Source organism: Scardinius erythrophthalmus (assembly GCF_964197995.2).
Source record: "Scardinius erythrophthalmus genome assembly, chromosome: 24".
NCBI lineage: Eukaryota > Metazoa > Chordata > Actinopteri > Cypriniformes > Leuciscidae > Scardinius > Scardinius erythrophthalmus.
The window spans coordinates 5,729,777-5,755,678 of record NC_138244.1 but is presented as its reverse complement, the minus strand read 5'-3'; the positions used below and the strand labels follow the sequence as shown (position 1 = coordinate 5,755,678).

Genomic DNA, 25,902 nt, shown 5'->3' with positions numbered 1-25,902 from the left:
GAGAGAGATGGCATTAACACACGCAATTATGTCAAAATGTCCGTTTTGTCGAGTATCCTCATAAGAACAGTCTGAGCAGTCTATTAGTTAAAAAAAAAAAAAGTCGTAAATGAAAGTAAAGAGTTGTGAGAGAATGAGACGCGTGTGAGATCCGTCAGCGGCTGTTTTTAAAGAGACAGTAGCCAATAAAGCTTTCTGTCAGTAAAGTTAATCAAAGAACAAAGGTTAAGGTAACAGAGAAAAGCACTCACTGCTCTTGACTAAAGATCTTTTTTTACTTTAATAAGGATTAATCTATGTACAATTTAAATTGTATGCAGTGCAAACTGTTTGATAACTTCAATTTCTGTATATTTTTCCTACCTGTTAGACAAATATTTAAAATATACTGTTTTATGTTTTTCTACATTAATTTGGAGATTAATTGTGAAATTATTACATTATAAAATGTAAGTTTTTTAATGGCAATTAATCGTGATTAATTAATGTAGTTAATTGTTGCAATTGATAAAAATAAAGAAAGAAACATGAATAAGTCTTTTGTTTATTTTAATTGAATAGTATGTATGTATTTATTTATGTTAATATCTGCGCAATTAATGTCTATTTAGCCTGCCTCTAACCCCCCCCCCCCCCCCCCCCCGTATTTTTCAGATTTCCCGTATTTTGGTATCCAAATGTTGACAGGTATGACTATACATCATTAAAAATATATAAGACTCAAGTTTCAGTATTTGACCACTATTGTATTCTGAGAAACTTATAGTGACAGTTATGTCTTAATTTGTGTCAGGACTCGGGAGTTATGTAATGAAAAAATGAGTCGATACATGTCAGCCGCTTCCATTCAGAAAAAAACTCATTCATGTGTTGTCCTCATGACAGCGCTTGTCAAAACAACGTCCCTCAGGGCTTTTAGCTCAACAATGTGCAGATTTGGAGAAATATTGACATCAATAATATATTTTGTCAGATTTTTAAAAAATCTGAAGCCAAATCAGATCACAGAAGGTTATTTAAACCACTCGACTTGCGTTATAAAGTAAGTTTGGACCACAAACATGTTTTTAATCTCATAAATTGTCGTGTATTGATGGTGTGCTAAGCTAACATGCCACCTAGCCGTTATTTTTGTGAAATTTTTAATGCTTACAGCCATAACTTATAAATGTTGAAGAATGCAGCACTAGTACGTTTTCTTCCCATTCATTCCTACTATGCAGTAGGTTTCAATGTCTCCATATATTACTATTATGTGTCAACATAAATTATGGAGGTACATTTTTCCCCAGTTTTTTAAAACAAGGAAATGCAACTGATGTTTTGTATCCAGATTGCCTTATCAAATCACATCAATCATAAACAACAATTTAAATCATAAACAACAAATCACATCAATCAAGTCTCCATCACATATTACAAATCATATTCAAATCACATCAATCATAATAACACACACTGCAAACATTTAGAAATTATACCTTTTATTGACAGTCCAGAGTAATCCGACACTCTTCGTGAAGTGAATTTTGTGGGAAAACACCACCCCCATATTGTCTACATCTACTTTACCATCCAGTTTGTAGCAGCTCCTGTGTACACTTCCAAAATTTATTACACGTGACGCTATATTTAAATACATGGGTGATAATGTAATCCCACTTAAAAACAAAGCAAGTAATTAAACAGAGACAGTCGTCAAACTCCATCTTTTGTGTAATCTAAATTACACATTCTGCTCTTTTTTCCCCCCAGTCTAATCTACATACATATAGATTTTTAAAAGGCTTTATTAAAGTGAGCTTAAAGTATAAAAGGCAACAACATAAAAAAGACGACATACTAAAAGTAGGAAAAAAAAAAAAAGTACATTTGGTTATTAATTGCCCAAATTTCCCAGACGTGGTGGAGAATGCCAGACAGCTGAGCTAGTGCGTTTGAAGAAGCGAGGTTTGGTCCGCCTGAAGATCGCCTCCAGCTTGGGTGGTTCAGCCTTTCCAAAATATGAATTGAGATCCAGTGGGTTGTAATAGTGCTTCATTATAGACTGCTGCAACTGCATACCTGCACAAAACAACACATCGCTTTAAAATAATACAGTCACATGCTGTAGATACAGCAAAATAATCATGTACTTTCGAATCGGAATTGTTAATTTTAACAATACCCAACCCTAAGTGCTACATTATATTTCTCAGCAACGAGGGGGGTAACATTGCTGATTTTGAAACTCACAACTCTACTAATATTAGAAAGATGCTGCTCATATCAAGGTTATTATAGTTTTGCATTTTTAAATTAGTTTTTATTTTTAATATTTTCAAATTTCCTATACATTTTAGTTTAGTCTTAGTTAGTTTCATTAATGATTTTGTTAGTTTTTATTTTGTGAACACATTTCTATTTAGTCTTTATATATTTAGTAATTATAGTTTAGCAGAGTTAACAGAACATTTCCAGTTAAATACGTTTAAATTCAGCAAAGTTTAATGTTTGCAGTTAACTCTGGTGCAAACCTCTTATTAAAATAAAATAACTGCTTGAGAGTGAACAAAGAACAAAGAACCAAACTAATGCAACTTAAAAGTAAAAATTATTCATACTCATTCAAATTAAAAATCAAATCTTGTTAAAACATGGAGTTTTAGAAAAAAAAAGAATTATTATGATTAGTCTTTTATGGTTAATTCTATGATTAATTCGTTCAAATATTATTCTTGTTTTGATCCACTTATGCTTTTTGTCCATTGCATCTTTTAATATCATATACTCATAGTTATTCTCATATTCGTGTGTTCTATTCAGACCAGACATTTAGTTTACGTCTACTCTGACAAATGTACGTCTATTTGTGGGTAGACATGCTAGGCTATTTGTTTTTTCCATTTCTGCTCAGTGTGCCATCTTGTCTAATATGTGTGGTATCTTGTTTAGTTTCACATGAGATGGTTATCTTACTTAGAATTAAGGTACAACTGCATTTGCATAAGGTCTAGACATGGTGAAAGCTTATAGATTACGAAAACAATTTATTTTTGCTAATTATTTTATTTCAGTTTGTTTTTCAGTAACTGTTGTTAGTTTCATTTAGTTTTCCATTTATGTGTAATTTTCTGTTTTATTTCAGTTTATTCATCAATAGTTTTAGTCTTCGTTTCTGAAAATAACCTTGGCTCAGACACAGGTAATTCACATCTCTCTCAATTTAAATGAATGCTAGAATTCATTCATTAAAATAAATGTAATCTTACGCATTACTTTATCTCTGTGTCTGATTAAAAGTGGACAGAATGCAAGATCTAATGAGCTGTAATTGTCAAAAATAACCATTATTTTTACCCTTCCGGTCAAATATTTCCCTGCAAACATCAATTTAACTTGTCAATGCTGGCAAATGACCATGGTATAAGTGGGTTAATCCACGACTAGCTGTGCATTAAACCATTTTAATGCACTTTTCTGTTCACGACGGTTGGTTCTTTATCTCCAAGACATCCAAATCTTCCCATAGATTATCACTTACTTATAACCGTGATAAGTCACACTGAGCGCACAGATGGAAAATTAACTACAAATAAACATTTCCAGCATTTGCCAAAAAAGCATCATACCCTCAGCCCAGGACGGGATGGGCTTTCTGGGTGCAGATTCATCATCTGTTGAGTCGTCGCTGTTCTGGTCCATGCCATAATCTTCTGGATTCACTAATACGGTTACCTTCTGGCCCTTAGGAGTGATCTGGTAGGACTGTGGAGATTGCTGCAAGGTATAAAACAAGGGATGGTTCAGAAACCAGCTGTTCTAGTCACCTGAGATTGTTTTATGCTTTTACATACAAACAACAACCCTCGAAACCCAAAACCAAACTAGAATTCAACCTAAATTAGAAAAAATGGCCAACTAAAAATTGAAGTCCTTCTCTGGGAACTATTCTGTGCTTACTAATATTATCCGACACATTCCCTCCTTTAGCAGGGAAAAAGATGCATCACAGTTGCCTTGACCTCACCTCAATGTCAACCGTCACGTTGAGTCCAGCTCCGTGATCTATGGTCTTATTTTGAGCGGCTCCTTTCCCAACTGGAGTTTTCAGGCCAGAGTTCTGTGGAGATGGAATAATATAGCTTTAGTAAAAATATTTATTAGGAGTAAGCAAGCAAAAATGAACAGGCATCAAAAGAACAGGAAAGGAAAAGACATTTACCTCAATATCTACAGTCATGTTTAGAGCTGAACTCTTAGTTATAGTGGAGTTGAGCATATTAGCAGCTTGTGTTTTTGAGACCTATTAATAAAAAAAAAAAATTTAAATTAAAATTGGATTCACAGTGTACGAAGTATAAAGGAAAATTTAACAAATTAAAATGTATTAAAGGTGCAGTAGGCAATTTCTGAGAAACGCGGTTGAAAGTGGATCAGACAGAGCACCAAAACACGTAGCCAATCAGCATTAAGGGGCGTGTCCACTCATGATGGGGAGGTGCCTGTGTTGCATAAAATGTTGGTGAATTTGGAGTCGGAACTATCAATAAATGGGAGTGTGATCCTTTTGGTTAGGGGCGTTTTTATTTTGGTGATTTCAAATCTCAAAAGCGTCTCAAAAATCACTTACTGCATTTTTAAAATTAAAATAACAAAAATACAATGTATATTTTGTAATAGCTATTAATAAACAGTTAATTTCTATAAAATACGAGATGCAACTGAACGAAAAAAAATATAATATATAAAATATAAAAATAAAAGCCAATTAAAAATATTAAGAAATAATACTAAAGTAATGTCGCACAAGACTATGACTTCATTACCTGAGCTGTGACTGTATGGGACGCGGAGGCTGCAGCGGCTTGTTTCTGTTGGGCTTCCCTCTCCTGTTCAGCCCTCCTCTGCTCCTCCTGTTAAAGGAGCACTCAGATTTAATGAGATTGTTATGTAGCGTAGGTGCTACACAATTTCAAAGTTGAGATTGTTCAGTCCTTATTGAAAGCAAACATCACAATCGAGCAGAACACAATGTTTAATATAAATCTATGTGGAGCTGGATTTTAGACCACTGGCTATGTTTCCATCCAAAGTTGTGAATATAATTTGATAGCAAAATTGCATAAAACATTCGCAAATAAAGCATCGTTTCCATTCCATGCGTTCAAGACAACAAAATCCTCACTTCCTGGGAAATTGTTGCAAAATATCTAATAAGAAAATAGAAGTTGCTGCATCTGGGAAGCCACTGTGGCTCTTTCTGAGCACGCAGACGGGATGCAATACCAAATGCTTGGATGCCTGGAGTTTGGGAATGAGACGCTTCTAGTAGGGAATTAAACATCTGTCATTCTGGAGACAAATTTTGGCTCAGGCATTTCAGAATGACCAAATGACCATTTAGGATGCTGTGATGCGATTGGTTCGCTAGTAAGTCCAGTTATCCAATCAAATCCTCTCTTGAGGCAGTCACAAGTGTGTTGTTGCACATCGAGGGATTTATCCGGTAAATGTGTTTCCAGTGTAGTTTATGCGCACGTCACTTTATCGAATACATTTTTTTTTTATCCGTCTCAATTGAGCACATAAGTTTATGCACAATTTATTCAAATTTTGTCATTTCCATCCAGCGTGTTTATACAATATCCCAAAATGCGCATGGGTGGATGGAGACCATAAAATCCTCACCATCTTCCTCTTCTCCTCCATCTCTCTCCTCTCTTTCTCTCTGGCTGCTCTCTCCAGTTCCTTCTGAAGAGCGATAGCCTTCTCTCTCTCTAGTCTTTCTCTGCAAGACACAAACATGCATATTTATTAACTTTGAAAGTCATATTTTCATTTCAAACACATGCACGATAAAGCACCACTAACTTCTCAGCTGCAGCCTGTCTTTCTCGCTCCCGCTCGCGTTCTCTTTCCCGCTCACGTTCGCGCTCCTTCTCTTTCTCCCGCTCTTGTTCCTTCTTCAGTTCCAGAGCGCGTGTGGCCTCGGCCAGTTTGCGGGCCTTCTCTCGCTCCTCTTCAGCCTTGCGTTTAGCCAGCATTTCCTGGTGTCGCCGCTCCTCTTCCTCCTAAAGCAAAAGACACGTATATAAATTGGCTATTGTAGCAATTTTATTTTGTAGTCAGTAATAAATTAACTGTTATTCAGCAAAGATGCATTAAAGGGGGGGTGAATTACTGTTTCATGCATACTGAGGTTTTTACACTGTTAAAGAGTTGGATTCCCATGCTAAACATGGTCAAAGTTTCAAAAGTTAAGTTGTACGTTTGAAGGAGTATTTTTGTTCCAAAAATTGTCCTTCCGGTTTGTCACAAGTTTCGGAAAGTTTTTTTCGAGTATGGCTCTGTCTTACGTAAGAGAGGGCGGAATTTCCTTATATGTTAGCTCGGCGCGTTAGCACAGCTAAGCTTCGCCCACACGGTCCGCCCCCAGCCGCTCGTTTTTTTCCGGAAAAGACTCGGTACAGCCAATCTTTCAATTAAAAATATAATAAAACAAAAGACTTTTTGGAGATATGAAGGATGCAATATTACTCTATAGGTACTCAAGATTAACAGGAGATTGAGTGAAAATGAGCATTTCACCCCCCCTTTAATCAAACGTGACAGTAAAGACATTTATAATGTGACAAAAGATTCCCCATTTCAAATAAATGCTGTTCTTGTACACTTTCTATTCAAAGAATCCTGAAAAAATATCATGGTTTACTCAAAAATATTAAGCAGCAAAACTGTTTTTCAACATGAATGATAAGAAATGCTTTTTTGAGCAGCAAATCATCATATTAGACTGATTTCTGAAGGATCATGTGACACTGAAGACTGGAGTAATGATCACAGGAATAAATTACATTTTACAATATATTCAAATAGAAGTTTCAAAATTGTGATATAGGCCTACTACTGTTTTTATTGTATTTATCAAATGCATCCTTGCAAAAACATTAAAAGAAATCTTACAAACCAAACTTTAAACCGTAGTGTATATGTAATTTATATTTCTATATAAAAAATTATATATATACTTTATTTTTAAATATATATTTATATATATACTGTATATTTAATATATAATATATATATTTAAATATATATTTGCCATTGGTTTGAAAGAAAATAAGTGGTTGCAAAAAGAATAAATAATTCACAATTTGTTTGAAGTACACTTTCAATATTGAAGGCTGTCCCATTAACATACTTGCAAAACTTCTTTCAACATGGTCTCTCCACTTGAAATGCTGGTGTTGACTTACAGCTTGCTGAAATTTCTTTTGTCTGGCTGCCTCTTCCTGTTTCTTACGCAGCTCCAGTTCTTCCTGTCGTTTAGTGGCCACCTTCCTCTTGGCTTTCTCCTCTGCCATTCGCTCAACTCGCAGCTGAGAGAGAGAGAACCACCACAATATTAAAAAAAAAAACCCTCAAAAATCAAATTCTGGGTTTCAAACGTAGGTTTCCATTCAGTCTTGAGAACGTCACTACCAACCATATCATTTTTCTTCTCCAGCTGTGCCATTTTTTCTTCAATCTTCTTTTTCTTTTCCTGCTCCTTCTCCTTTTCACCCTTCACTCGAGCCTCAACAACCCGTTTCAAACGCTCGTCCCGCTTTCTAAAGTGGACAGAATTCACAGTGAGTCCCGATTTGCATTCACACTTAAACTAGATTAATAACTCAATTGAAATTAGTCGATCAATCAAAAGCACCTCCCCACCTTTTCATTTCTTCCTGTTTCTTTCGTCTCTCCTCCTCAATCTTTATCTTTCGTTCATTCTCTTGTTCAATCTTCTTGTTCAAGGCGTCCCACTTCTGTCGCTCTCGCTCCTGGAGGAAAAGTGTTAATTTTAGAGTTACCGAAATTAAGTGAAGAATGACTGAGGTTGAGCAAGGACGATGAAAGCTAAACCAAATACAAGGACGACTGCTTTTGCTTTGTGTGAAAAGTGAATAAAAACAGTTCTTGCCAACATCTCAGATACACAAATGGGTGAAGGTGAACTTCCCAAGCCATAGACACACACATTTATACACCACATGAGTGATGAGGTTAATCCGACAAAGTCTGAATGGGATGGTCAGTTCCGTTTCAGTTTAGACACAAAGTGCCTTCACTGCCCGAAGGAAGTGTGGTATGGCCCCTTTCACACAGAGATTCCCAGGATCGTTTGATATTGGTTCATTCACAATGCCAGTGATTTTCTGGAATCTGCACGTGCGTTCACACACACGACATCAATGAGACGAGTAATGTATCCGCAGCGTCTTAAGGCCTGTTCACACCGGGACGAATTTTGCGCACGATATTCGCTGACGTTTAACGCCTCGTGACTAAACAAAGGGCGCCAATGTGAGTGTGCACACCGACGCGAAAAACGCCACGCGTAAAAGCGTCATTTTTTTTTAAACGCCTCGGGTTAATTTTTTTGGTTTGATGCCCTGCATCAAAAACTATCCGACCAATGAGATTGGTGCTTTTGCTCACGTGTCTGGAGCTTCTGAAGTTACAGTAAAACACAACTTGGGGGCGGTCAAACACAAAACCGTCTTGCCAAGCACACATACGTAACGGCGAAGAAGATATACGCCGAGTAGCGTCTACACTTCCGGGAAGAAATAAAGACGAGGAAGATGCAAGGCAAGATGAATGTAGAGCTGCTGGTCTCGTTGGTGTCGGAACATAAAGAACTATATGACAAACGCGACAGCGACTACAAAAATCTTGATAAAAGAGAACTGTTATGGAGTGGTATTAAGCGCCATCTAATGTCAGGGAATGAATTTGCATGTTCACTCGGCTCATCGATCCCAGCAATATTACTATGTCCCCGTCCCGGGATTGATTCCACGTGTTTGCGTTCACACAGAAGGCACTAGCAATTTTATGGGATCGCAGCGCTGTGTGAAAGGGGCTTATGGGGAAAGGATTGAGCAAAAAAAACACAAAGCCCATTCATAATGTAAGAATACAGGAAGTGTCAAACAAAAGTGAATTCTAATAGTTGACTGACATGGAAATGACACCGAATACTGGATTCATTGTTTATACTCACCACAGAGCCAGAGCCCAACTGAGGGGGAAAGACAGGAAGTACAATTACCAACTAAAACCACTTCTACTTGGAGAAGCATATAAGCACGCGATCAAAAGTAGGGCTTTACACTTAAAGGGATAGTTCACCCAAAAACTCAGCTTCCAAGTTGTTCCAAACCTGTATGAGTTTCTTTCTTCTGTTGAAGAACACAAAATTATTTATGTATTATGTATTTTAAACAGTGTTGGTAACCATAGTTTGACTTCCAAAGTATTTATTTTCCTACTATGGAAGTCAATGGGTGCCTTCAACTGATTAACCAACATTCTTTAAAATATCTGAACACAAATCTTCATTTGTGTTCAACGAGAAAAACCTCATACAGGTCAGGAACAACATTAGGGTAAGTAATGACAATTCAAATTGTTGGGTGTCCAACAATTATCCCTTTAATCAAATCGCAATATGGACTAGTGTCTATGAATGTTATAGTGAAAAACTACTAATTTAATTAATCTATTAATGTTTTTTTTTTTTTTTTTTATAAACAAACCGATTCCATAGGGCCTTAAAAAAATATGCACAGAGGAACAGTCTGAAAAGTGTGCCCACCTTGACATCGGTTTTGCTGGCAGATTGTTTGATGAAGGACTTCATGATATTGCTGCGACCCAGAGATCCGGGCGTCATCATCAGCATCTGGTTCTTCTGCACCGTGTGCACGAACGAGCGCATGTGTGGAGCAATACTCTACATGCACACAACAAACAGACACATAATGGATGGTCTGCACTGATCAAATTGGCTAATCCAATCTGCAAGAAACAGGCCACAAATCGATACAAATCCTCTTTTACAAACAACCACAGAGAAACTTAATGTGGACTTCTGCAGAAAACTTTTCTTTATAAGAGCCAGAGAATGTTTTGGCTTCATAATGGGTTCATTTTAGGTGGACTGCTGGCATTAAGATGGTCAGAGACCATACCGTGAGGCATTTCTTCGGAGGAGATTGCTTCTTCTTGGGTGTGTTGATTTCCTGAATTGCTGGCTCAGCTGCCCGACGCTTGGAGCCTGAACGCGTAGGCCTGACGGAAACCCACAAAGACCATTAGAAAACATATCCAACATAAATCCACTAACTATAATGAAGAATTCGAATTGATGGGGTGCTTACCGGACATCTTCTTTCGACTTTGACCTGCTACTGTCATCTATTACAGGAAGATAAATAAATAAATAAATAAATAAATACAGTAAATCAAACCTTACTAGTCATCCCATATACACCTTCTGCATTTACTCTGGTAGACTTGTACCTGTTTCTGAAGTACGAGCCATGGATCGTGTGAAGCGACAGTTCTCAACGGTGCTGGGAGATTCAGAAATCACTTCTGGTAGTTTGTCATCTTTTATCTCAGTTTCCTTTTCTTTAGTCTTCTCAGGTTCAGGTTCCTATGATATCACACAACCATGAGTCATTTACAAATTACACTATAAAATAAAATACTATCATCATAACAGAAATGGCCGTGTTTAGTTAAATGCGGGTGTTCTGTAACTCTTATTTGAGAGGGTAAATGAGGAAAGTTCTCACCTCAGATTGGATGATTTCAGGTTCAGGGTTGGTTTCAGTGGGCGGTTCGGCCATCTTTTGTGGTGCATCAACCCTAAACAGAAGCGAGAAACAGCATTTAAAAGATCTCAACTGATAACTAAAAGGTTGTGGGTTTGAATCCCAGAAAAAAAAATACATCATATCCTGAAATTTCAAAGCAAACTCACTGTTCCTCTTTGTTCTCCATGTCCTCAGGTTCAATGTCCATACAGATGTCCTCTGGAAAATGCAGTGCAGACATAAACATCATCATTCAGTTAACATACAAACTTAAATCACTTTAAACAGCATGCATGACTGTCTGAACAAATTGATAAATCCTAATAAGGCATTCACACAGACCTCAAGTGATTCATTTCTAATTAGAGTTGGCGATTTGAAGTTCAGCTTTGACTGTGAATGTAAATGGGAGTCTCACCGCCGACGGAGCTGCTGCAGGTCGAGTTGCCCAGTCTGGCTTTCTTCTTCAGGAAAGAGCGCCGGGACGCCCTGCGAACAGCTTCCTGGGTCATGCTATGCCTGAGTCCCACCAGCGAGCGCCTCACAACCAGTGAGCGCCGAACCGACGTCCGAGACGAGCCCTGAGGTGTCGTCTGCGACCCGGATGCAGCGATGGGGATTTTATTGGCGGATCGGCCAGGAGACAAACCAGCGTTCAGCATCAATTCTGCGCTCTGACGCTCCGAGGAGGGAATCTTCACCACGGCTTTAGACACCAGGACCTGATCCTGATCGGAGCCCGAATCCTGCACCTCAACAGGTTCTTTCCCTTCTGGAACGTTCTCTGCCACTTCTCCAAGTTCTTTGGTTTTGGCGCCACCTTTGTTACGGGTGCTGCGCTTGACGGGTTCGGTTTCAGCCGGAGCGGTGGTTTTGTTGCGACGTGTGCGGCGAGCAGGTTCCTCTATAAGGCTTTCTGAGCTGTCGTTCGGGACGTGTGCCGTAACGAGCTCAGAGATGCTGTTCAGGGTCATCTGGACCGAGGAGCGACGCAGGTTGCTGCGTTTCCCCTTGGAGAAACTAAAGACAGACAATAACATCAGATACTATATCAGTATAGGAAAAAAAGGATTTATGTATATTAAAGGAGAGATATATATAGAGCCATACAGAATTTATATTAATAATCAGTATTTTTTCAGGCTAAATTAAATCTGTTCATCATATGAAGCGATCGAGTCTCTTCAGAAAATTTGGACTAAACCACTAAATTAATATGGATTAGTTTTACGATCTCTTTATGAACTTTTTGAATTGTCAAAGTGTCATTTGCATAGCGGTCAATGGAAGAACAGAAATCTCTCAAATTACATCAAAAATATCTTCATTTGTGTTTCGAAGATGAACGAAAGTCTTAAGGGTTTGGAATTACATGAGGGTGAGCAATTAATGAGAATTTGGTGAACTAACCCTTTAAACTACTTCTAAAGATGTTTCTATATACATATAAAAGTTTTTTTACCAAGCAAATAAACAAAAATATTAAAACATTAGAAAACCAGCATGGTCAAAGCCCTCACCGTCTTTTGCTGCGAGACTCATTGAGATCCATCGACACTCGTTTCCTGCGGTTTGTCTTTTTCTGTGACGGAGTCTTCGGCATGAGCTCTGGCTCAGTGCTGAAGTCACTGTACAACATAACATTTTTTATTCACATGTCTAATGACCTGGATGGTAACAGTGAATTTCACATAAGCCACTAGTGACAGAATTTATGGGTGCAGAACACAAAAGTATAAAGCGTATAACACACTCTACCTCACATTAACGATCTGACTCACCTTGAAAACATGCGATACGCTTCCTGCTGGATCTCCTCCAGCCACACCATGTGGACAGTATCAATCTCATTGGTAAAATCCTGCAGCTTCCCACTAAAAACCTGCATGAGGGAGCGCGTGGCCTCCGGCAAGGAACTCATGGTGGCGCCCCTGGAAATACACAAGGAAGATTCAGGGTTTTTGCACAGCTCTGTAAACAATAGCATTTTGGGGGATAAAAATAATGATCAGAAATTAACTTTGCACTATGATCCGAATGGCACTTTTGTTGTGCTTAATCATGCTGTCATATTAAAAATGCATTCATTTACACTACATATACACTATTGTGTTGGGTTTTGATGAAAATGGAAAAAACATGCATTTGCTTTTCCTTGGAAAATTTGAAACCCTGACAACAAAGAGCCAAAGGTCCAGTTAATCATTCATATGAATTTCATTTGCATCCAGGTCTGCAAAGGTTGACATAAAACCTGCCTTATTTGACATCTGTCATTTTACAACAGTGAAATTCAGCATTTAGACTGTTATTCTCAAGAAACAAAATGGAAGTCATTTCACCAATTCGTTTGACGCCGGTAAGTTTAATAATTATTACATACCATTTCAACACACTTTGCAATGTAAAAGCATAACATGGTTTATTGATTTTTGTTTATTTTAATCAAATTAACAAATGTAAACACATAAACTTTCATGAATTAAATATTTAACGTTATACCGATCTCAGTTCAAACACACAGACGCAGATGGACATGCTTCAATATGATAAACACCAATAGATATTAAATTTTTGCTGCTACATCTATCTATGACGTGGGAATAATACAATTACACGTAATAAAATTAGATTTACCTAAAACAATGATTTAAGTATGACTAACGTTTCAATGAGAACCGCTAGCCAACCCAGCTAACGTTAACCTAAACAGTTGTATAATAATAGGATATAAAACGTCATCTACCTCTTTTGACTTTATGAACAATCGCACTGAAAAAACAAAGACCCGATGATCCAAAGTTATGATCCTTCCTTCTATTTTGTTTATAAACATTAGATGCTAAATTGAAGTTACTTTTTCTCTCTTCGACACGACTGCCTCTTGTTTTCCAGGCACCCGCTCAAAAACGGTTTAAATAGTTTAAAATTCTTCTCTGACGAATAATAAGCTACGAACGGTCAATTCTGGGTGGGTCCAAATTTTCCGTGTGTGTGATTTAACAATACGGCTGCCTGTCACGACAAATGTGGCCAATCACAATCAAGAAGGTGTGGGGAAGGACGAGCTGTGATCTTATTGGATGATACATTTGTCTGTCAATGATTCAAACCGTCCAATGCAGGATGAGAGCATTGAAGTCCCGCCTCCTTTGTGACGTTCCCATGATTGAAATTCCGTGTAAAAACAGAGCAAAGCATAACGAGTTCCGTGCTTTGATATTAACATCATTCACATTATTAAACATAACACTAGGTCAGGTTTAAAATGCATTTAGAACAGTCCTCCAAATTCCTCAACCGTACTTACGCAGCACACAAATGTATAATGAATTATTAAGATCAAATACGATCTTCACACTGTTACCATGGTAACAGAAGCAGCTAGCTTGCTAGTGCCGTAAACGGCTCATCGTTTGAGCAAACCCGATGTGTCTTACTCGATAGCAACCATCATTTGAAACACTTTTCGTGTTGTTTCTCGTTTAAAATATACTTGGCAGACGCCCTACAATGAAACAAAAATGAAGGTGAGTTTGTAAGCTCGCCAGGTTGTTGCTCGACTGTAATTGCAGATTAACATGTTGAGGTGATTATAAGATTTTCTAAACACATATAAATGTATTGCTTTTCTGTCTAAACAACCGTGTTTTGTATGTTATGTTTGTCGCATTTGCTTCTAATATGATACTTTATATAGTTTGCTGGTTTATAGCTTATTTAAAATAAAAGCAATGATTTACTTACAAGTACCATGGTAATTACTTACAAGTACCATGGTAATACCATGTTTTTGTGCCTTGCAAGCACCATGCTATATGAATATGGCAGTCACAAAATACCATGATATGACCATCTGTCTGATACTACCACAGTGTTACTTTTTGTAAGGAAGGTGTGGGCTTTTTAATAAACTTTAAAGAATGTAGCTTTTATTTGTACAGTCTATTTTAATGGGTATACTTAGACTGAACGTGCAGACGACAGACTGACCTGCGCCTCTGTCATTATTAAATAACTCTAATCCTCTTTGCAGGGTTTATTTTTGGTGGATGGACGAGACATGCAAGGTGACCAGTGCCTGAACGTCAGGTGAACGACAATCCGCTGATGGAGATGTGCCGACACCAACCATGAAGAAAATATTCAACTTCAAGAAGAAGAAGGGCTCCCCGAGTCCCTCTGAGACGGCGAGCGTGCTGTCGGCCAGCTACGACGTCAAGGAGAAAGACCTCGGGAAGGTCCACAAGCCTGCGTTCAGCGGAGATGTGGCCAAACTCAGACAGCTGGCCAAGAAGAATGATTTGAATCAGCTGGATAAGGAAAACAGGTAATCGTTGATTTACTTTGTAGCGGACGAAGCAAAATGTATTATAGAAATAATACAGAATCTTACCAACCAACCACAGTGATTTTCACTTGTCAGATATTAACTTTAGACTTGCATGGTTAGTTCACCTAAAAATTAAAATTTCTGTCATTAAGTACTCACCCAAACCCGTAAGACTTTAGTTCATCTTCAGAACACAAATGAAGATCTTTTTAATAAAATCTGAGATTTCTGTCCCTCCATTGAAAGACTACGCAACTACCACTTTCAAGGCCCAGAAAGGTAGTAAAGACATCCTTAAAGTAATCCACGTGACTCCAGTGGTTTAACTTTAATTTTATGAGGCAATGCGAGTACTTTGTTTGTGCAAAAAACATAATTTACCACTTTATCTCCAACGCGCAATCATAAGAGCACTATTACTTTAATGATTGTGATTACGTGTTGACTTTAAATTATTCTTTATGCATCCTTTAGGCTAAATGCTCTCAAGGTTGAATATGTTAAAATGTAATTTATTCCTGTGATCAAAGCTGAATTTTGAGCATCATTACTCCAGTCTTCAGTGTCACATGATCCTTCAGAAATCATTCTAATAAGCTGATTTGATGCTTAGTTATTATCAATGTTGGAAACAGTTGTGCTGCTTAATTTATGTGGAAAATGTGATGCATTTTTTACAGGATTCTTAGATGAATAGAACATTTAAAAGAACAGTGTTTATTTTAAAAATAAATCTTTTTGAACTAACTTTATAAATGTCTTTAATGTCACTTTTGATCAATTTCATGCATCCTTGCTGAATAAAAGTTAATTTATTTTTCTTTTTTAATTCTTACTTCAACTTATTTGGCCACAGAACTCCGCTGCACATCGCTTGTTCCTGCGGACACACAGATGTTGTTCAATTTTTGGTGGAGAGCAAAGTGAAGCTAAACTTATGTGACAATCAGAATCGCTCCGCCTTGATGAAGGTACTCTCGGTTTGTTCTTGTGGAATTATGTCAATCGTATGAATATAAATAAATGCTGACAGCTATGTATTTGTGGTCATGCATGTGTCTTTTGGCTTGTAGGCGGTTCAGTGTGAGCAGGACCGCTCTGTGTCTTTGCTCCTGGAACATGAGGCTGACCCCAATTTGGTGGACATCAATGGAAACACGGCGCTGCACCTGGCCGCCCGCATCCCCTCCCTACCTGTGGCACTGCAGCTCCTGGAGCACTCAGCCAACATCAATGCACAGAACAAGGTGAAACTTCAGCGCTCGACTCCAGTATTAACCACACACAAAGGTGTATTCACATAAATGTGAAGAGTGTAATTTATGCAGCACCAGATTGGAGAAATACTAACTTGCTACTTAGTGTGCACTGCATAGTATACACTATAAATACCTACTCACAACATTGGTTGGGACAGAAGTGGTCAAACAGCTTATGGCGGTATGCACCAAAAATAATTGTTTTGCACATTGAAAGGTTAGATAGTTCATGCAATTTTTTTTTTTATTGACAGGATGGCAACACTCCACTGATGCTGGCTGTGATGGAAAACCACACAGACATGACAGAGCTTCTACTGAAAGAGGGAGCGGATGTTAATGTCAAGAACCAGGAGCAACGGTAAAAAAGATGCACTTTTTGGGCTCTACTAGAATAGAACACATTATTCTTTCCATATTCTCCATTGTTGCAGCTCCTCTCTTCCCAGTCTGTCAGTAACGCTCTGTTTAGTTCCTGTCTCTATGAAGCCCCTCTTTCAGAAAAGCACATTGTGCTCTGATTGGTCAGCTGGAGCAGTGTGTTGTGATTGGTCAACAGCTTCATGCGTGTTTGGGAAATGTCCCGCCCCTTTCCATAACCTCCAGTTTCAACACACTACTAACTCAACCAGGCCCCGCCCCTTTATTCTGCGTATTAATAATTTAAATGAGGAATATTGTGACGTGTTTGTTCCCGGAAGAAACTCAAGACTACAATGGAGGCATTTCAGGAGTTCAGAAACACTGACACTGATATAGAGAATAACTCCCGCTGGAGGGACTATCATCAAACAGAAACATTACACACTAAAGAAAAGATGAACATGTAAAAAAGTTAAAAGTTAATTTTATTTCATTTACGTAAATGTTTTTTTTTTCGTTTTTTGTTTTTTTTAGCATTTTTTGTTTTAGTTAGCTATAAAAAAACTGATTTGCATTCTTTCTGCCATTGTTAAGGTCTGCATTGATGATAGTGGCGTGCAATGGACAAATCAGCATGGTGCGTTTGCTCCTGCAATATGATGCCGACATCACGGTGAAAGATGATAAGGGATGGTCTTCTGATGATTATGCCGTCATGAATGGACACCACGCGTAAGGGCTTTCTCACCTTTTGACGTTAAATGCAAAGTGTGTATGTTGTTTTAACAATGAATGTTGGTCATTTGTGTTGCTATTATCTAATTTTGATGCATTGTAAATATTGTTAGGAATAATTGAAAAGGTGATGGTAATATGTTAAATTGGCAATGTTTTGTTAATATAATGGAAATGCAATGCAGACATTGACAGCTTTGTTTGAAGCTTGTTGGAGCTCATTTAAATCGTTCTGTTCCAGATGTTCACATCTGATCATTGAGCATGGGACGAAGAGGAAGTCCCTTCAGTCACCTTCCCATTTTACCGCGAGCAAAAAGAAACAGACGTCAGTCCTCGGTAGCCCAGGTGGTATTGTGGCCGGTTTGCCTTTGGGAGGGCCAGCTCTGGATAAAGATGGTGAGACCATTTGCAAAATGGTATTCAGTGTCGTCTGTGCTCATAAATATGTACTGTATGTCAGTATTCTTGCAGTGTTGAGTGCGGTGTTTTGATTTAGTTCTGTTTTCCCACTCCACACTCATCTGTTGTAGCAGCAGGAAGCAGCTCTGCAGTAGCAGGGAAAGGTATTGCCAATGTGTGCCAACTGATGTGCTGTAGATCAGACACATCATTCTTTACCATCTCAGAGTTTAAGACACAAGATAAGAGTAGTATGAGTGCATTCATGTTGCTGAATGGTAAACCATGGTGTGTCATGACATAGGAGCTATCCTTCTTTGTGTGTTGTACACTTGCATACTTGGTTAAAGAACTATTCGCACCAAGATCGAAATGAAAAAGCGAGACTTAATGAAAAAATCCAGTCATTAGCATTCTTCAGTGTACAATAAAAACGTTTTGACAACAACAGATTTCTTGGTGTAGTATAAATATATAAAATAAAGTCTCACTTTATCAGCAATCTCTTGTCATGCCACTTATTTTGCTCTGCATCTACTGTTTATAGAATATATAATAGATTCTAGATATATGACCTAAAGGCTTGTTGGTCTTAACCCATTAGTCTTATTGACGTTTTCTGCCAAACAAAGGGGGAAACTGGACAAAAACATACTTTATTGGTGTTAATAGATCTGTAGGAATGCATCAGTTCACCACAAATTAATAATTCTGAATTGATCTATAGCTGTATTGGAAAAAAAATGCTTGTACCTGCTATGGATTATTTATTGGCTAGGGTCTATGTCCTAAGTGCAGGTAATCTCCTTCATATTATAATACTCCTTCTCTCCTCAGATACGGAGGACATTTCCCACACAGACTCCATTAGCAGGTGAGATGTCATTGATATATCAGAGAGGAATGGGTGATGACAGCAGCTACAAATGATTCAATTCGTTTATCAAGCACTAAAATGTGTTAATTTGCAGAGCATCAAAAAGTGGTGCTGCTGATTCCTGGCCTTCATCAGATGATGATGACGAGTTAGATTTGAGCCCTAAGGTATTCTGAACTCTGTTGTACTGTGCATGAAAACAGCTTTGAATGATGTGATTTTGATTGAAAATATTGTAATATTGAGTTAGGTAATATAACAATTTATTTATTTTTATACAGAAACAGAAAGTAAATTTAAAGAAACTCATAAGCACCTCGAAAAGGGAAAACATAGAAGGTACGTTTTCATTTTAAATGTTTTTGTAAGATTTGTGGCTGTGCTGTAATTTGAAACCCCTGCCCTGTAGAAAAGTCCTTTTAGGGCAACACAGACCACTTGGCAGCCATCTTGGCAAGGCTCCTTGGCAGAATTATATATATAGGTTATAGGAACACAAGTACTACTCTCATCCAATTTGAAGATTGAATGCGGCTAAGATTGAATTGGCTAAACTTGTTTCAGTAACCTACTTCAAATCACAATTTAAATTTGACAAAAATAGTATCATAATTGTTTCTGCTTAAAATCAACTTAAGGTGATGATACACAGGGCAACTTTATGAGCAATGTTGCTGGGCAATGTTGCCGTCAACGGGCAACCAGATGAGACACAGGGCCCACGACTGATCTAAATTATCCAGATAGAAATTGAATGCCCATTTTCAATGGGAAAGTGCTCAAGCAACAATCGCTCGGCAAGATTGCCCAACAACATTGCTCAAAAAGTTGCCCTGTGTATCATCACCTTTAGTCTAAAAAACTGTATAGTTCATGTTGCATTTTAGAGAAATAAGACGAGGTGATGTCTTTATCAAAAAGTAAAAGAAAAAGGTGGTATTTCTTATCCAGCAGCCACCATAATGAGCATTGTGATATGCTGTCTCTATCTGTAGTCATAGCAGATCGGGATGCAGACAAATCCTGGAGCGGGTCAGAGTCAGAACTGGACAGTGAGGATAAGGGTGTAAATCGCCCACCTCTGTCCAGACCACTCCCTTCCAGCAGCACCTCCCTCCAACCCCCTGTAGCAACCTCACCTGCCTCTTTACCCCACCCACCCCAGATGAGCTCCACCCGCTTCAGCAGCACCCATAAGGTAACCCTCACAGTTTCTCTGTGTGGTACACTGTCTAACTCTTTCCTTCTTTATTGTTTTTATTCAACCCATTCCACCCTGCTGTGTCAGGTGGGCAGAGCGAGTTAACAGAGCTGCCCTCTGGTAGTAAACTAGACATGAAAGGCAACGAAAGTCAAGAGGACGAATCTGAAGAAGGTGAAGATGATGAAGATGAGGATGAGGATGATGGTGAAGAAGAAGAAGATGAGGAGGAAGAAGAAGAAGAAGACGAGGATGATGATAACGAAGAAGATGATGATGATGAAGATGAAAATGAGGTTGGTGAAGAAGATGATGAAGAAGAGGAAGATGATGATGATGATGAAGAAGCAGCTGCTGTGACTTGTGAGACAACACACATTCCTGGGTTGCCTAAAACCATTGCTCTCGGTACAGCAGAACAATCAGATAAGGCTGATGAAAATGTCAACCAACCTGGATGGGAAAGGATGGAGGACAGTGTCTCAGGGGACAATCCTCTGGAGGTAAGGGCAGATCAAGAACAAGAGGCACCAGACAAAAAGCATGTGGAAGAAAATATTCCTGAAAAGCCACTTTTTGGAGGTCCATTTCCAGGGATTCTCGATTTAGAGGATGGTTGTCTTGTGTCAGCCGTCAGGGTCGAGGCAAGATTCTCAGATGAGGAGGACAAAGAAGGGGCCAATGACAGTCCAAGTCCAACTTCTTTACCAAGTGTCGACAGAACATCACACAGAAATCCAATAGAGAGCAAGAATGAAAACCATAGTGATGATGATTGGGAGGATGATGATGATGATGATCAAGATGAGGAGCTGTTGAGAACTGGGAAGAACAGTTTAAAAGTGGAGGCCTCTCAAGGGACAACCCTTGTATGTGAAGATGCACAACTTCAAGATGAAACTGATGATATTCAACTGAGACCAAATGAAGGAATAGCTGATCTTGACACCAGCAATCTGGATGTTCCTTCAACATCACCAAAGTCAAAAGCCATAACTACTGCAGATGATAATGAAGATGATTGGGATGATGTTGGGGAGGAGGAAGAAGCCCAAACAAAAAAGCCTCTGAACTTATTTCTGACCTTGCTGGGACAGAAGGAAGCGGAGAGCCCTGAGGTTTCTTGGGATTCTGGCTCAGACAAAAGTGTTGGGACACCTGAGGAAGATAAAGACGCTAAGGAGATGCCAAGTGCAGAAAAAGATCAACATCAAGAGACTTTGGTTCAGGATGACAACACCTCAAAAAGGTCATTGTTAGAACCTGTTGAGCACCTTTCCCAGAGTCCTTTACATGAAGAACCTGAGCGCATGGAACACAGTGATGACAGTGAAACTATACCAGTGTCCATGATTGTTGGGCAAAGTGATGAAGACCACAGTTTAAGTCAAGGGGATGACAGCGAAGTGAAGCAAATGCAATATGACTTTGCAAGTGGCTCGGTCAAAGCTTCTGATATAGATCAGATCTCTGATGTATCTGACGATGAATCTATGGTGGAAGATGATGACGGATGTATTGATGATGATGCAAGTCAACCACAGTCTCCAAACTTCTCCAACATTAGGACAAAACGTTCAACCACATCTAGTCCAGCACAATTGGAAAAACCATTCCTGATGAGATCTCTCTCAGGTAGCCCAAATCGTTCAAAAGCAATGAGCCCAGTTCCAACAAGTCCAAAATCCCCAACAAACCCTAGTCCCAAGCAACTGTCAAGTCCAAGGCAATCTGCTAGACCTAGCCATCAACATTCAGCTGTAACTAGTCCACAAAACTCCATGATTGTTGGGCAAAGTGATGAAGACCACAGTATAAGTCAAGAGGACGACAGCCAAGTGAAGCAAATGCAATATGACTTTGCAAGTAGCTCGGTCAAAGCTTCTGATATAGATCAGATCTCTGATGTATCTGACGATGAATCTATGGTGGAAGATGATGACGGATGTATTGATGATGATGCAAGTCAACCACAGTCTACAAATTTCTCCAACATTAGGCCAAAACGTTCAACCACATCTAGTCCAGCACAATTGGAAAAAACATTCTTGATGAGATCTCTCTCAGGTAGCCCAAATCCTTCAAAAGCAATGAGCCCAGTTCCAACAAGTCCAAAATCCCCAACAAACCCTAGTCCCAAGCAACTGTCAAGTCCAAGGCAATCTGCTGGACCTAGCCATCAACATTCAGCTGCAACTAGTCCACAAAACTCAAGTTTCTCAAGCCACTCACCAAGTCCCCAACACTGCAGTCCCTCACATTCAGCATGTATCCCTTTTATGTCTCAGGATTTGGATCAAAAGTCACAGGAAGCAGTTATGTATCCAGAATCTCAATGTTCAAGCCCCATTTCTCATCTTGAGGGTGACCTTTCGGTAGAGTTTGCAGATGAACGTTTAACAGAGGTGACTGAACCAGAACCAGCTCTTCAAGAAGAAATCCCCTATACCGTCATAGATGATGTTGATCTCACTTCTGATTCTGATGGAGAAGATGGTAAGGAGGAAGAACTTGAGAAGAACTCTGTTAACGAATCTGTAATGGAAGAAAGACGGTCAAAGCAAGGATCATTGCAGGTACTCTGTAGATGATACCTGTAGATTGTGGATAGGAGGTGGTGACTTGTGGTTTGTAGTTATAGCTTCTAGATGTGGTAGCTATAGGTAGGAGGCACTAAAGATGCAATCCTGACAAATCTGTTCTTGCTCATCCCAATTGTTTTGTGTCTTTTGTTCTTTTATGTATCTAATCTCATTGAATTGTACAACTTTTTGAGTGCCTTGAGTGCAAAATGCTCTGTTTATGTTGACTTTCATCTCATCTCTGAACAGGAAGAGGCATCCACAGAGGATGAGGAAGAGGAGGATGTAGAAGAAGAGGAGGATGAGAGGGAAGAACTGGAGGAAATGTGTGAAAAGTCTAATGTTCCTCAAAATGGTGGCACTAGCAAAGACAAGCGAAGAGGTACATTTTCATAGTTTATGGTTTGAAGGATTTTTGCTTTAACAATTGTGACATTTATTTTGTGACCATATATATATATATATATGTATATACAGTGCTATGCATACGTTTAGACACCCATGCTAAAGTTGACTAAAAAGAGGAATAAAAAATTATCTTTTGGAAATTGAACTTAATGCCTTAATTAAAAAAATTAGGTTTTATTTCAGTTAGCCTAATAGCTGGTTTAATTTGCATTGAGAGATGATCTTATGGAAAGTACTCCATGCCAATCTCTAGGTATGGTGAAGGCTATGTGATGATGTGGGGCTATTTTAATTCCAAAGGCCAAGGGAACTTTATCAGGATGCATAGTATCCTGGATCCATGAAGTAACTGGCCTTTAAAAATAAAAATCTGCCTGCCTTTATGGGCATTTAACATAGGGGTGTCCAAACTTATGCACCCTGTATTTTAAGGAAGAACATTTATTTATTTACGATACATTCATTCACAAAGAAAATTGGTGTCCTTAAAGGTTGGATGTTTCCAATTTTTTTTAATTAAGGCATTAAGTTCAATTTCCAAAAGATGATTTTTTATTCCTCTTTTTAGTCAACTTTAGCATGGGTGTCTAAACTTATGCATAGCACTGTATATTAAGTAATGCTAGATGTGCATGTTTTTTCAGATTTCCTTTCAGAATTGGGCCTCGAAAAAGATGAAAATGATGACTCTCCCTGGGATTCAGAGGTCAGTCGCAAGGCAAATTAAACAAAGCAAAGCTAGTGAAATCTCCATACAGTAATGCATTTTATGCATGCTTTCCCCAACCAGTGGTTAGAAAACCCCTACAGGTTTGTGATGGAACAGCAAGGTTTGTGGATTTGTGATGCAACTTAGTTATACAAAAAGGATACAAAATTCTTAAATTAAATTAAATAAGTTAAAGAAATTGTAGTTATATTTAATGAATACTTATATTATTTAACAAGTATATTTAATTAAATTATAAAATTAATGTAATTCATAATACGTAGTATTGTAGTTATATTTAAATACTAATTATGTATTTTAACAATTATATGTAATTATTTAAATTTGGAATTAATTTAATCAATGCATATATAGTTGTTTTATTAATGTAAAATTAAAAAAAAAGAAAGAAAGAAAACAAAAAACCTTTCCTAAGGTCATCTGTGACTGCATTTCATTCTGGTACGTTCTCTCTTTTTTCACTTAACAGTCTGGTTCTGAGAGCCCACGGAAAAAGCAGGCAAGTGGTCTACAAACTCCTGCCAAATCACAGAAATCCATGTCCAGTATTTGTGAGGAGAATACTGAAGGTATGTATGGCATTGGCAGTGGCTTTTTTTTATTTGACTATATAAAAATATGATTGCATTTTAGAGTGTAATACCATAATAGCTTTGTCTGTGTAGCCTTCTGCAGCCATTTCATGCTTAAAAATATGCAGAAAATATTGACATTTTCCATTGCTTCGGCTTAACAGATGTTTTTACATGCTATGCTAAATAATGTAAAGTGTTGGTTATTTGTAGATTTGCATTTCATAATCTCATTGAATTCTTTTGTAGACTTCTTATACATTCCCTCCTTCGTAAGAGGAGGGAGGGAGGTTAATTTATTGAGAAGTATAGGCCAGCCAGGAGGCTGCAGGCCGATGGGTAGGCATTCTGATCTGCCTCATGATTTGCTGTTGTCCTGCTGGATTAATCATCACCCATAACCCCCTGCCGTGACGTTAGCATCTTGTCCTCGGATCTTGATCTCTTGTCTGATGCGTCTGTTGTCATCTGTGCATTCATGGCATGTGATAAGACATGGCATGATGCTCAACTAATATTTGCTTATAGTGGGTCCATTATTGTTACTCATGTTTACAAGATGCGTTCGTTCAAATTAACATTGTAGCTAAACGGTGCAGAATTATTTCCTTTAAATGCTTGTGAACTCAAACCCCAGATTACAGGCATCATGGGAGACCTCCATCGCTGCATGTGCATGCCTGCGCACTCGCCACATGTAGGCTTGTCTTTGTCTGTTGATATGTTTTTAGCGGAGTTGATATTTTTGTTTTTTGCCTTTCAGTTTTAAGAAATGACGAGGATGATGTAGAAGAGAAGGAAACTGAAATACCTGTAAGCATCATTTTAAAATAAGTTCAATTACTGAAGTTGATTAGTATTCATGAATGAATGAAGAATCGATGTTTGCAATGCAGTTTTTTGGGTAAAATGCATGAATTATTAGATTGTGAAGGCTAAATATTGTCATGTCAGTAGGGGATATTTAAAGTTTAATTGTAAAGTTTGTTTTGAAATATAGAATACAACACAGCGCACCTAAGACTCTACAAAACAAAGTTTGAATGGATTCTCAATGTTAAGTAGAGTCAGCTGAATTAATTTAAGAAAAAGGGTGGAAATGTAAAGGATTTCAATGCTTTCCTGAAATGATAAATATATTATTATAGTTATATTAATATTGATATGTTAATATCATTTATATTATATGTAATAATACAATATATTAATATTAATTATATTAAAATATTTATGTACTCCTGTAGCTCAAATAGTATATAATTTCAGCTACATTAATAAAAATTAAAATAAAAATCAAAAATCTGTACCTTCAATGCAATGCAAGTCCCTTGCATAAAATGCATAAATGTTAATGTAAATGTATAAATATAATAAGTAAATATGTTTATGTACCATTTTTCTTCACAGCCCAAAGTGATCAAAAGAGAGCCAGTGTCTGTTCTTAGTAAGCTGATGGATTCAAAAGAAGCCAATAAGAAAACAGGTCATTCTTCATTTAATTTTTTAACACAAAAATAAACTATATTGCAACAAGTTTGGCTTTTTGAATAAAATTCTCTGTTCTTGCAGATCTAATGGAAGAACTTGGTTTGGGGGATGCTGATGATCTTGAAGGTAATCTTGATGTTTTTGCTTCACTAAAACATTCTTGAATCAATCTTTAAACTTTGCGTTGAAGTTATGTTATGTATGTCTGATGTGTTCATGTTTTTGTCTTATTTTACACAAAAGCAAATCGCCAATTCCCTCCAGGTCAGATACTCAAGCGCTTGTGCTCTATGTACCTTAGTTGGACATTTGTAGTTCTGC

General features: G+C 37.9%; 2 protein-coding genes across 5 annotated transcripts in view; one reads left to right on the top strand and one right to left on the bottom strand.

Moving 5' to 3' along the window:
- Window positions 1-1,272: 1,272 nt before the first annotated feature.
- On the bottom strand, window positions 1,273-13,563 carry incenp (inner centromere protein). 4 transcript variants are annotated; one of them, XM_081355451.1, is made up of 21 exons: window positions 13,489-13,563; window positions 12,413-12,562; window positions 12,152-12,259; window positions 11,050-11,651; window positions 10,799-10,850; window positions 10,611-10,683; window positions 10,333-10,468; window positions 10,191-10,227; window positions 10,002-10,101; window positions 9,626-9,763; window positions 9,032-9,049; window positions 7,696-7,805; window positions 7,469-7,592; window positions 7,239-7,361; window positions 5,854-6,053; window positions 5,671-5,770; window positions 4,809-4,895; window positions 4,205-4,285; window positions 4,010-4,102; window positions 3,612-3,759; window positions 1,273-2,064 (listed from the first exon to the last, which is right to left on the bottom strand). In XM_081355451.1, the coding sequence occupies exons 2-21, from the start codon at window positions 12,550-12,552 to the stop codon at window positions 1,880-1,882; spliced, it is 2,655 nt and encodes an 884-aa protein (XP_081211577.1). In that variant the 5' UTR covers window positions 12,553-12,562; window positions 13,489-13,563; the 3' UTR covers window positions 1,273-1,879. The 4 variants fall into 4 exon arrangements, with proteins under 4 accessions (XP_081211577.1, XP_081211576.1, XP_081211579.1 ...); XM_081355450.1 differs by having other exon boundaries at window positions 13,378-13,551; XM_081355453.1 differs by lacking the exon at window positions 4,205-4,285 and having other exon boundaries at window positions 13,378-13,551.
- Window positions 13,564-13,830: 267 nt separating this feature from the next.
- ankrd26 (ankyrin repeat domain containing 26) overlaps window positions 13,831-25,902 on the top strand; it is a 33,970-nt gene continuing 21,898 nt past the window's right edge. Inside the window, exons 1-18 of the mRNA XM_081355667.1 lie at window positions 13,831-14,161; window positions 14,668-14,961; window positions 15,821-15,935; window positions 16,038-16,211; window positions 16,478-16,584; window positions 17,181-17,318; window positions 17,563-17,720; window positions 17,855-17,887; window positions 18,561-18,597; window positions 18,695-18,767; window positions 18,882-18,939; window positions 19,596-19,798; window positions 22,633-22,765; window positions 23,436-23,497; window positions 23,991-24,090; window positions 24,857-24,906; window positions 25,501-25,576; window positions 25,663-25,707. Of these exons, the coding sequence (XP_081211793.1) occupies window positions 14,765-14,961; window positions 15,821-15,935; window positions 16,038-16,211; window positions 16,478-16,584; window positions 17,181-17,318; window positions 17,563-17,720; window positions 17,855-17,887; window positions 18,561-18,597; window positions 18,695-18,767; window positions 18,882-18,939; window positions 19,596-19,798; window positions 22,633-22,765; window positions 23,436-23,497; window positions 23,991-24,090; window positions 24,857-24,906; window positions 25,501-25,576; window positions 25,663-25,707 (1,759 nt within the window). The 5' untranslated portion in view covers window positions 13,831-14,161; window positions 14,668-14,764. The remainder of the gene's footprint in view (window positions 14,162-14,667; window positions 14,962-15,820; window positions 15,936-16,037; window positions 16,212-16,477; window positions 16,585-17,180; window positions 17,319-17,562; window positions 17,721-17,854; window positions 17,888-18,560; window positions 18,598-18,694; window positions 18,768-18,881; window positions 18,940-19,595; window positions 19,799-22,632; window positions 22,766-23,435; window positions 23,498-23,990; window positions 24,091-24,856; window positions 24,907-25,500; window positions 25,577-25,662; window positions 25,708-25,902) is intronic.

Bases quoted from the DNA above. Each gene is read 5' to 3' on its own strand.
- incenp (XM_081355451.1), bottom strand. From the start codon at position 12,552: ATGAGTTCCTTGCCGGAGGCCACGCGCTCCCTCATGCAGGTTTTTAGT. The intron at 10,469-10,610 runs GTGAGAACTTTC...GTGATATCATAG, and splicing joins CTGAAATCATCCAATCTGAG to GAACCTGAACCTGAGAAGAC. The intron at 4,286-4,808 runs GTAATGAAGTCA...TTTTATTAATAG, and splicing joins CCCATACAGTCACAGCTCAG to GTCTCAAAAACACAAGCTGC.